The sequence below is a fragment of the Dermacentor albipictus genome, chromosome 1 (genome assembly GCF_038994185.2).
Source record: "Dermacentor albipictus isolate Rhodes 1998 colony chromosome 1, USDA_Dalb.pri_finalv2, whole genome shotgun sequence".
Classification (NCBI taxonomy): Eukaryota; Metazoa; Arthropoda; class Arachnida; order Ixodida; family Ixodidae; genus Dermacentor; species Dermacentor albipictus.
In genome coordinates this window covers 245,298,362-245,310,635 of record NC_091821.1, presented here as the reverse complement: position 1 = coordinate 245,310,635, position 12,274 = coordinate 245,298,362, and the positions used below count along the sequence as shown (strand labels likewise).

At 46.5% G+C, this 12,274-nt stretch overlaps 1 protein-coding gene across 2 annotated transcripts in view; it reads right to left on the bottom strand.

Annotated features, from left to right (window-relative positions):
- Idua (alpha-L-iduronidase) overlaps positions 1-12,274 on the bottom strand; it is a 368,620-nt gene that overhangs the window by 323,944 nt on the left and 32,402 nt on the right. For both annotated transcript variants that reach the window (XM_065439736.1, XM_065439737.1), the window contains 2 exons: positions 10,665-10,951; positions 1,597-1,700 (listed from right to left, as the gene is read on the bottom strand). In XM_065439736.1, the coding sequence (XP_065295808.1) occupies positions 1,597-1,700; positions 10,665-10,951 (391 nt within the window). The remainder of the gene's footprint in view (positions 1-1,596; positions 1,701-10,664; positions 10,952-12,274) is intronic.

Genomic DNA, 12,274 nt, shown 5'->3' with positions numbered 1-12,274 from the left:
TGAAGTATCTGAAAACAAAAGACTGGGGTAATCTTCTTCGGATGTACTCATGTAGCTCATTGAGCTTTTCTTGCATTGTTTTGCTGGAAATGACACAATAAATAAGGAAAAGGAAAACGTCATAAGGAAAACTCGGGTATTGCAATCGAAAGTGTGTAAAGTACGCTTACGTACATTGCAAAGCAGTCTCAATTGTAGCGTAGCAGATGTCAAAAGCACAATCATTAAAATGTCGCCATAATTTTTAAATGCTAATTTCACTTAATGTTGTACTGATACTGACGTCACAGGGATATCTGCAGCTTTTTGTTGGCGAGAGTTGCTTAGAGTATATTACGCAAACTCCGTGGTGTCTATTGCAGGCATTAGGATCCCGTCGATGATCATCAGTAGTTCTTGGCAAAATAAGTCAGAAAACTCCAATTTTCTGCAACGAGGATCTGAAGCAGGATTTAGTAATATGTGAATATGAACTATTAGCCCTGTGAAGGTGGTTAAGCTAAGGTGAGCTAGTGACCTGACAACAACTTGACAACGTACGCCGTCAAAGTAAAGGAAAGGACGGACCGGCAACACCTATTCCAAGCATTTACTGCTGTCGCAATAAAAACGAACTTCTAGCGGCTCTTAGGATCATGTGTCTACGTGATAGCATTAAGCGTACGGGTCAAAACTATGTTATTGGTAATGTACTCGGGTTCGTGACACGTGCCCACTCCGTAGTCAGTGAAAAAAACTTGGGTGTGTGTTTTCTTGCGTGCGTTCGGGCGCACACAAGTTCTCGCAACCAAGGCCAGAACTGCATACGATAAGACGGACAACTTTGTTGCCTCATGGAAGGGGTGGTGGCAGCTCGTAAATTGGAGCGACATATGGGGCAAGCACTTTCTCCTGCAAAGAGATTTTTTCCGTCACTCCCTTTTCTTCTTTTGTTAGCGAAAACCATGTGTCGCTGTGTGAGTATGTGCAGTCCTTGTCAAACGTATACGGGCTGCAAAAGGATGGACAGTTGGTAAGGTATCGTATTCTATGTTTTTAGCTCGAAGTGACATAGACGAAGACTAGAGGAACACAGGACAGCCTCCTGTCTTCTTCGCTCTATCTCTGCATGTATGTATGTATGTATGTATGTATATATATATATATATATATATATATATATATATATATATATATATATATATATATATATATATATATATATATATATATATATATATATATATATATATATATATATATATATATATATAATTATCGGGTCCCTCGGTTAACCCCCTTTCTTCTCGTTTATGTATATATATATATATATATATATATATATATATATATATATATATATATATATATATATATTATTTTCGCCCTTAGTGCCAACGCATGCTGCACTGAAAAGGGCTCTCGTACTTGCTTGCAGTCCAGATGTCTGCACTGCCAGGACCGCTACAGGAACCGCACCACGAAACTGTAAACTGGACAACATACTATATGGTGACGACGCGAAGTGGGTCATATTACTATAGCTGGCATCTGGCACACTAGCGGCGGCGTGATGGAGGGCTCGCAGATAAATACCAACGCTGCCCCAGCACTCACCGGTGCTCCAGTCCAGCTCTGCGCGCACAGACACCTTGGCTTCGACACCTGGCTCCCACGTGGACTCGTTGCTGTAGTACAGCAGCGCCGACAGCGAGTAAGACCTGCACGAGTCGCAGGGGTCGCATTAGGCGGGAATCGCTACAGTGGGAGTGGGTTGGTACCCAGTACTGGGTGTTTTTGAGCGAATGCTTTAATTATTCCTTAAGCACAGCGTATATGGTAAGGAAGACAGTTATACTATACAGCTGCTGGGGAATGGGGGGGGGGGGGGGCGGAGGAAACTCGTCTCCGTTCTCCGGATTGATATCGAGCAAGTGGGTCCTTTAACATACAGCTGCATTCTGCCCTCCTCGCAATACCACTGCCGTGGCCGGGGATCGTACCGGCAACCTCGTGCTTAGCAGCAGAGTGTCATAGCCACTAAGCCACCATGCTGGGTATACGAAGCGCGTAGTCACTAGATATTAGAGAGTTTTAGTTTAGGGGACGCAAGTGGCTTGTGTACGCAAGAACTACGGGCGCCGGGTCCGGGTCTGCGCATGCGCAGAACCGTGGCCCCTAGTTCTTGCGTACACAAGCCGCTTGCGTCCCCTAAACTAAAACTCTCTATTGTGTTTACGGGTTGTGCGTTACGCATCACTATATTCACCAGCGTGGTATTCTGAATATTTTTCAGGCACAAAATGAAACCGATTTAAAGGGAAAATTAGCAATGGCGGCGCTCTGGAGTTTCGCATGCTATCGGTGCCACGGCTTAGCTGTCGAACGAAACTGCAAATTTCTTCCACGCGAATTCATTCTCGCCGATGGCCATAAAGATTGCGCGACACTCACTTGGTTCTCTTTAATTGACCTGCGTTCCCTAAGCTTAATTATTCTTGATAAAACACGTTGCCATTGTGGAACTGAATCGAGACTGTTGCCTCTCGCTACGCTCCTCAAGATACCGCAATTATGTTTAAGAGGCGGCTTAGGCCACCCACTCAACGACCGTCACTGATTTTACAATCCTCGTCACCGATCCCTCATGAACTGCGTTGACCAATACCAGCTGCAACTGGCCTCAAAAGTTCGCCGTGCAGGGGTTCCATGAATGTTATGAGCATGCCGGTTCCAATTGAATCGTACATGATGTGCATCACACAAGCTGTTGAATACTTCAACATTGAATGCCTGTTTGTGCCTAGGTTTTCGGGGAGTTCAGTTTTTTTCGCAAATGCTGTGTCCCGCAACTTCTGACGCCGACAGTATATATATATATATATATATATATATATATATATATATATATATATATATATATATATATATATATATATATATATATATATATATATATATATATATATATATATATGTGTGTGTGTGTGTGTGTGTGTGTGTGTGTGTGTGTGTGTGTGTGTGTGTGTGTGTGTGTGTGTGTGTGTGTGTGTGTGTGTGTGTGTGTGTGTGTGTGTGTGTGTGTGTGTGTGTTTACGGGTTGCAATACCCAGTTTATTGTGTGGGGGCAAACTATCGAAGCAAAGAAAAATAACTCTAACTTTCTATTTCTCTCTATCTCTATTGAGGTCCCATAAACTTTACTTTTATTTCATTTCTGCTCTTCAAAACTGTCATTACATGACGTGCATATGTGTGTTTGGTGGGGCGTACAGTGCGCTTTATTAAACTTGTTGGGATTACTTGCTATGCTATATGTGTTTGTTCCGACATACAATGGCGTACAATGAGCCACCTTGAACTTTCTCTGAATAGTGTGTCAACGCGATCCGACTTCTATATACATCTTATTTTATACGTTTGTTTGTTTGTTTGTTTGTTTCGGTTTTATATGTACCGTCCGATCAAGCAAGATGTTGTAACCATCATAACACACGATGCCGCACTCTCCTACACAGACATAACTTTAAAAAAATCGTAATCAAATAGTGCTCAAAATATACTGCGTAACCCTAACTAATGCGCGCCAGCTTTCTTTTTTTTTTTTCAAAGCGATGACTCGTATATAGGAATGAAGGTAACTGTGTGTCGTCAGCATTCATTCGGAAATGTCGATATCATTTTATTTTGTATGGCCTAATTGGATGGCTTGTAATCATTAGTAGCTTGTTTTAGTTGTAATTGTGCTACTTGTTTGCGGATGCAAAACTTTTGGAGCACCATTGTAAATGAGAAGATCGAGTTGTTTGCGACAAGCTACCTTCTGCGTCGTTCCTGTTTGCCGCGCTTTGAAAAGAGCCGACGGAACAAGCAATAAACAAGAAACGGCCTCGTAGCGACGCGCCTCAGCAAGCGGGCCGAAAAGCCCTATACAGACAGGAAGCGTGCGACAGACAATTGGATCTTAGGCTTCCAATGACGCTCTAAAGCTTCCGCCCTACAAGTAAGCCATAAAGTCGTTAATGAAATTAATGATGGGACTTAACGTCCCAAGGCGGCACGGGGTGAAAAAGTTAACCATTTGATTTTAACTACTTGCGTGTCTGCGCCGTCCCGCGTTAACCATAAATTCGTGGTCCTGCGTTTTTGCTGGCGAGTTGCTTCGGCGGCACAGATGTGCAAGTCGGCGCTGGAGCGGCGTAGCGCGGCGCCGCGCGGCAACCGTACACCGCCGAGACCGCAAGCGGCGCGTGCCTTGGCGGTGCAGCGGCAGCGTTGCTAGAAGCACAAGCGTGCCGTCACGCTTCTGCTGGCGACGCGCGCAAGCACCGTCGCCTGCCGGGGACACGCGACTCCTTTGGCGCCCCCGCTTTGCCGCCTGATCGATCCGCGCCTGCACGGGCTTCCGCGGACAACGCTCGTTGCTGCATGGCCGCACCGCGCGAGACCCTTTCTCCCTAAAAAAAGAAGGCGGGAGCCTCGGCACCCGTTCGCGTGGGGAAGAAAGGGCGCCTAGGGAGAAGCGCTGCCCGGATGCGTGAGAGGACGGGGGTCCGGTGAGGTAAAGGACCACGGGTCGTCCGCCTCTTTCTCCTCGGTTGGGAATGCGCGGGGAGTCGGGAAGCGGGCATGCATACCAAATTTAAGCGTATCAGAACATAAACATCCGCAAGCGAGTCGGTGCCCCCCACTCCACCTCCACTTCTCTGTGAAATATGAAGAAAATAATTGACGAGAACGGGGGGGTTGACCCCACGGAAATCGGCACCGCTTGTGGATCACTACCGTCCCGGCCCGCGGCCGGCGTTCATCTATCGCTCCCCCTCACCGCTTCACATCCCCTTCGCTCCTCTAACCAATCTGCCTCTTCTCGTAAACGCAAGAAGGGAAAAAAAATAACAAGTAAGAAAGAAAAAGCAAGTCAGATAAACACTGAGTAAAAAGCGTGGGCAAAGGGCTTGTCGACTGACGAGAATAAAAGGGAGCTGCTAAGAGCAGACCTGTCTACCACCAAATGAATTCGCCATCAATTACACGCTTCGCACGCACCGGCGGTATCCCGGGAGGAGAGAACGTTTAGGTAGTTCCGTCTCCGCTTTGTTATCCTTCATCAGAACAAAAGAATCATAAGAAGAGAAAGGAGAACAGCTTCTCGGGCCAGTAATGGACCAAGCAATACCACGGAAAACAAAAATAGATCCAAACATAACATCTGCGGAAATTTGCATGCTGTGAGTCATTTTATACACGGGAAATAAGTAATCGCGCGACTTGAGAGCGATCCCAGGTTCGTTCCTTACTTGGGATTTCGATGCTGTCAGCCATGCACACCGACGCCAAAGGCACTTAACTCTGACGCCCGGCGAGGGTTTGAATGCGCAGCATAAGGTGTCCGCTTCCGAGTGTTCGGACCTCCGTAAAATCATATACGACCACTGTACGGTTCCCGCACATTAGTCAAATCATTCAAGGAACTCGTTAGCGCAATTTGCGTCTGTAGAAGGAGAAGTAAATGTTTATTTTTTTTTTACTTTGCTTTTGTTCACATGGCCGAATTTTAAGGATCAAGTGACATTCAATCGTGATTGGGAAAGAGAAGGGCGGGGCATTGGTCTGGCAGTGTATTGGGGCACATTTAAAGGTTTCGTTTCTCCAAAGCCCGAGAGATTAGGGGTGACTATGCCCCTCGTTCTCCCGAGCTTCGCAAACGCCTGGTGTGCTACAGGATTCGTGCTGGAAGCGTGCGAGAACGTATCTCTTGGGGTGGCTTCGCAACTTTTGACAAGGACTGCGCATGGCACCAGAAACCGTGCTCAGTGAACGCAGTGTGCAAAGCCATTTCTCAAAAAAAAAAAGTTAAATTCTGGGGTTTTCCGTGCCAAAACCACGATTTGCACGGGGTATACCGGGGGTTCTTAAACGTGCACCCAATGCACGGCACATGAGCGTTTTTTTTTTTTTTTGCACTCCGGCCACATAGGGACGCGGCCGCCGCGACCTCAACCGAACCCGCGACATCATGATCAGCAGCGCAACAACATAGCCACGGTGCTGCCGCGGCGAGTCGTGCAAAGCCACTGTAACACGAAAACAAGCGTCATTTTATCCCCGAATTACCCGTGGCGCGCGGTCCCTTCTGCTAACCACCGGTACGCTAGCGAGACGGACAGAGTGAAATGACAACTTAGCGCAGCATTTGAAAGGGCACAGAGCGGAAACTGACATCACGATCGTCGTTGTAATCTAAGTTTTCCTTTTTTAATAGAATATTGGCGCCTATATATGCAAGTGGGTGCATCGTTATTCGAGGTGTTTCACCAGCTGAACGGCAACTTCTGGAGGCTCAAATAGCAGCGCACTGGCTTTTCTCTCTCCTCCGACTACATCCGACCAATGTTCAAGCGCCTTGGTCTAAACAGTTAGGATGCCGCCAGCAGGCTTTCCTCCTTTCATCCGACCGTATCGTGATATCTATTATCTTGATACGCAAGCAGTGGTTATGATTAGCGGAAGGTCGATGCAGGTAAATAGAGAGTTTTAGAATAGGGGTCCCAAAAGTTTGAGGCCCCAAAGAGCTTTGCGGGTGTTAGCGTTAGGGAACGCAGGAGTGAAGAGTTTTAGAATACATATATAGCATGCACGTGACGTCACATCCGCTGCTGTCGTCTGCTTCCGCTACCTTCCGCCATCTTGGGGAACCTTATCAGCAGGCGCGCGCATAGGCCTATAGGTCCCCCAACATGGAGCCGCCGCAAACCGGAAGACGCGGAGTATCCTTGAATCACGTACAGGGCTTTGTACAGGGCTTGAATATACAGGGCTTTGCGTTTGCGGATAGCGTCTTGCGCTGACAGCGCCACTACGGCGTCAAAGAAAAGCTATTAGAAATAGTTAAATAAAATATACCATTTTATGATAGGAATGGTAATTTTGACTTGCGTGCATTCGCGTTTAATTACAATTTAGAGGTTAATCTGTAAGCAGCAAACAATTAGTTGCGCTTAGTTTTGAGCAAGCCAACTTTACGTACCTTCACCAGCCAAGCTTAGCCGTGTTAAGCCTACGAGCTATAAAATCCACAATCAAATTCGGAAGCAGCGGCGTCTAATAAATCAATCTTCATAACACACGCTAGTTGAGATAAAGCTATAACCGCAGTCACTTCTCCTAGCTTGCGAACTTCACGCGTTACCACGAATCGAACCCAGTTTGGTGCTAGGTTAGAGCCGTCGCTTCGATGGGTGCCGCCATGTTTGCTGACGCAAAGCTTTTGTGGCCGCTATTTGGGCTCCCGCTAAATCGGTGAAATAGCCTTCCGAACGCAAAACCCAAACACAGTTTGCGTCTCGCACACGCAATTTTTTGGGGGCCCCAAAACGTTTGGGGCCCCTATTCTAAAACTCTAATGTCAGTGGGGACGCTGCCATGCTGGCCCACGCAGCTTCCGTTGGGAGATTTATGATGAACTTCATCTACGACTCGAGACGATCCCGGACAGCAGGCCGGGAAAGCCGCCGTGAATACTGTAAACATTCCCGATGTTTACGCTGCTCGTCGGATATTGACCCAGGCTGAAAGTTTTCCTTCCTTCTATGTTTTCTAATCCACCGAGTGAACAGCATTAGGCAAAAACCAAAGAAGCAAAAATAAAGCTTAAGAGGCACTCCACGCTGAGAGGCGGCAAGGCAGTCGCCGCAGGAGCTGTTCAGCATGAACAGAGATAGCAACGAATGAATATTTAAGCTTGACTTGGTGACGGAAGGACCACCTAAACCAAGCGCCGCGCATTGAACTCGTGGAATGGAGGCTAACATCCTCTTATTCTGTTCAAGGACTGTGCTATTATTTGTCTTTTTCTTTTTTTTTAAGTGAGACGTCTTCAAAACCGGTGAGGGGATCGCTCGCAAAAACCGCGTGTAACGAAAACGTGTGACGTCAGGGCCATGGAACTCATGCATTTGTCGTCTGCTAGACTCCGGGCGGCGTACGCGTGCGTCTCATAGTGTTTCAGTTTGTTCGCTCGAGTTTTGTATGCATACGCTTCTGACGATACTTTCAAATAAGTTTTTTTTGTTTGTTTCCGTATGTGAAACTTATAAAAAGCGGCTAAACAATCTATTACTTTAAGGCAGCGTTTAGATTGCCGACTGACGGAGCTCGTCTAGCGGGTTGCAACTTTTCATGCACGCTTTTAAAACCTGAAGTGACAGTTCAGGTGCACAGCCAAAGCATAAACGTGAACAGGGTGGAATATCTGACTAAGAGACCAGAACAGTATTTGCTGCGGTGCAAGAACCACTTAAGAAATGCTTGCTACATATAAATTCTACGACATTTACTTTGATTTTAAGCCATTTTAACTTGTTTCGTCACGAAAATTGTACATCCATGGAAACGTCCGGCAGTAGGATGAGGACTGAACTACCACTGATATCGAGGTTAAACCGGTGTTATTTGCGCTGCGAACTGCATACCAAAAGTAAGTTGTTTGACGCCGGCCCTTAGAAGCAGTAGGTAAGCGAAACGAGTTGAGACTGTCAGTTGCTGTCAGTATACGGAAAGGCAGTGGCCAGTACGTAGTCCAATTTAATGCTTCACGTTCAACTCTGGTCAGTGATATACAGATCTTTATAATTCAGAAACGGTTATGACAGGTTCGTTTTGAAAATCTGACATTGCACCTATACCCAAACATTTAGGCTAAACATGGCGCCAACATCCAACAAGAAATTAAAGCCTCATACTTCTGCGGGACACACTGAAATTATAGTAATTCACTGAGGTGTTCAAAATCAAGCACGTTCATAGGAGGCTTGTGGTGTCTTCTTTATGCACAGGTGCTTTCGTGGATTGACAGAGGAAAGAGTTTTGATTGCACTTAAAAAGGTGGTTCGAAACATCGTGCTGCACAAGGTCCTTTGGTTTTCCTCTTTAAGGCAGCACAAGCTCGGCTCTACTAAGCAACCACTAGCAACCTAGCCACTGCAACTGAGGCTATAAAAACTGCTTCATCATTTCAATTCGAAGTTGTAATGAACGGATGGGCTTCCCGAGAAGTAGGCATCTCGACAGTAAGGCCGATTGGTGCCGTTGCGAAAGGGGTGAGCCGCATCGTCGATTGAATGCTGCTGCATTACACGGACCATCTCCACCTTAAATGGAAAATTTAGCTCCGGAGCTCCTATATATATGTATGGGAACGAAGAAATTGTATTTTTCGTCAACCCCCGATGTTGATAAGGTTCGTTGCCTTTACAGGAAAACGTTAAAAGTCCATAAACAGGGAGTGCATTTCCAATTGATTTATGCCGCCAATCTTTCTTATCAAGGCACCCTAAAATTGCAAAATTACAAGAAAATTAAGAACCAAGTTTACAGCTCTCTAACTCGGCAATAAGAAAACGATATCAGAATTCTGTAAACTGCACTTAATAATAGATCTATAACATACAAACGTAGCGTACGTATTACACCCTGCTCTGTAACATGCCGTTAATTTGTGAGGACTTTGGCTACACCCTCGCAAACAGTGTAAAATTCCACGTAAGCTGTAAACTCACCTATAAATCTTGTGTATATATATATATATATATATATATATATATATATATATATATATATATATATATATATATATATATATATATATATATATATATATATATATATATATATATATATATATATATATATATATATGGCAAGTTGTTTCGTCATCCACTTTCAATTCCCATTAATGTATAATTTCTTTATTTCAATTAGTAGGTACAAGTAGTACTCTCTGTGTCGTAATACACCCGCTCCGTAAGAATCCATCGGAGTGAAATGAAAGACACAAAACTACACAGAAAGCTCAAGTTATCGAACCATGGTATTTCAGCTCAAGTTTAACCGTGCGCAACTTCTGCGCTTTCTCATAGCACTTAGAGTTGACGCACGCCTCGTTTTTTGAAATAATAATAATAATAATAATAATAATAATAATAATAATAATAATAATAATAATAATAATAATAATACGACAGATGAGTACAAATTATACATGAAGCTCTCGTATACAGTCTCTGGACGCAGGCGTCGTGCGAACAGAGGCGCGGTATACGCAACACAGCCGGCCGGAGAAATACTTTAGCGCGTCACCACAGTGGCGCCATCCCTTGGGAAGCCAGCGGTGTCACCGATTGACTGAACTTCGGACGGCGAGGATTCAAATCCGATAGCGGGTAATCCACCATAGTCCGCTGTTACTTCGTCTTACTGGAAGGATTTTACAAATTCCTCTATGCGTGATCATCTTTTCGGTATTTCGACGAGAAGGTGTGACTGCTGCGGTATTTATGAAAGCTTGTTTTTGATCTATTTACTGCTTAAGCCTCCTAGCGCAAGCGAAACACATCTATGGCATGTAGCACAAGTCCTACGGCACTAGGGGCCCCCGTAGTGCACATGTTGGGCAATGGTCACTGCACCCACCCGCCTTCTTAGTTTTTTTTTCTTTTTAACTTACTAAATCACAGGTCTTCCTGAATGTATTGCTGACTACGAGCGTCAATATTCGGAATCTTTGCTGCTTGGCTTTCTACTACCAATGAACAGCGAAACTGTTTCGGCCGAGCACGCGTTTTCACAAGAATTCGGCCGACGCGGCCCGACGGCGAAAGTTAGCTCCCGAGTGTCCACCTCACCCCGACGCCGTTGCGATGACGTCCAGCTGGGGCCCCGGTTCGCCGTGGTCGTCCCGGTCTTCAGCCCTGGCGGACGCGTAGACAGCACGGCTGGCCAGTTTTCCCAGCAGCGCCTGCACGGCGTGCACGGGCTTGCGCACGAACAGTACGTGCGGCTCGGTCAGGTTCATGCGGAAGCGTGCCAGCTGCGTGCGCTGGCTGAAGGGCTGCGGCGGGTAGCTGAGGAAGCCGTTGTCGCTGCTCAGCGACTCGCACGAGCCAGTCTCTGCCAGGTGGGATTTCACCAGCTTCACCACCCCAGAAAGAAAAGGGGCGAGCAGGTTTTCATTCAATCATTCATTCATTCGTTCGTTCGTTCGTTTTGAGTGAGTGAGAGAGTGAGAGTGAGTGAGTGAGTGAGTGAGTGAGTGAGTGAGTGAGTGAGTGAGTGAGTGAGTGAGTGAGTGAGTGAGTGAGTGAGTGAGTGAGTGAGTGAGTGAGTGAGTGAGTGAGTGAGTGAGTGAGTGAGTGAGTGAGTGAGTGAGTGAGTGAGTGAGTGAGTGAGTGAGTGAGTGAGTGAGTGAGTGAGTGAGTGAGTGAGTGAGTGAGTGAGTGAGTGAGTGAGTGAGTGAGTGAGTGAGTGAGTGAGTGAGTGAGTGAGTGAGTGAGTGAGTGAGTGAGTGAGTGAGTGAGTGAGTGAGTGAGTGAGTGAGTGAGTGAGTGAGTGAGTGAGTGAGTGAGTGAGTGAGTGAGTGAGTGAGTGAGTGAGTGAGTGAGTGAAAATACAGTTGGATTTAGAAGAGGAGCGTATGGTTTGCTACCTAGCACCGGCTAAATGCTGGCCTAGCACTGGCTAAAGGGTAAGGGCTAAAGACAGGCTGAAAGAGCAGCGGATAAAGAAAGCAAATGCGCGAGAGAAAAGAAAAGGAGGTGGTGGAGTAAATCTCCACAGGCTCCTTCCGTCCGTACCTGCTCACTCCAGGTGGCGGATATTCGTCGCCGCCAAAGGTCACGAGAAATTTCTTGGTTTAACAATGCATTTACAGGAATATATACAACCAGCAAGGCATGACGGATGCACTCAATATGAAGCGGTTATGCAGAGGCCAGCTTGCTTCCGGGTCACAACACCTACTGCGACCCGTCCTGCACCGCTCTTAGCTCAACACTATTCGCGCGACACCAGTTGCTCCGCGTCCCTTCTCTCCCTCGATCAAAACTCGACAAACAAGTTTGGCGGCGGCTCCCATTTGCTCCCATCCGCCAACCGCTCGAGCCGGGCACCTGACAGGTGGGGAAACCTTACAGTTGGGGAGAGTCTGGGATTATTAAAGTCTCCCTGATAGGCTGCTCGAACTTGGAAAGTTTAGCAACGCCTTGACCGACTTCTGGCGTGACCGGCCGTACAGGCCCGCACCCCAGGAATGTCTGCTCCGAAAGCTGCCGGCCATCGAGACGGGCCAACGCGGTTGCGAGTGACCGCCTGTGTGCGCTGTAGCGCGGACAGTGGCAAAGAACCTATTCGATTGTTTCCTCGCTCCCACACTCGTCACATGTGGCACAGTCGTCTCTTCCGATGCGAGAAGTGCATTAAGCTTTGTGCGATGTGCGATTGTCCTGCCTCGGCAACC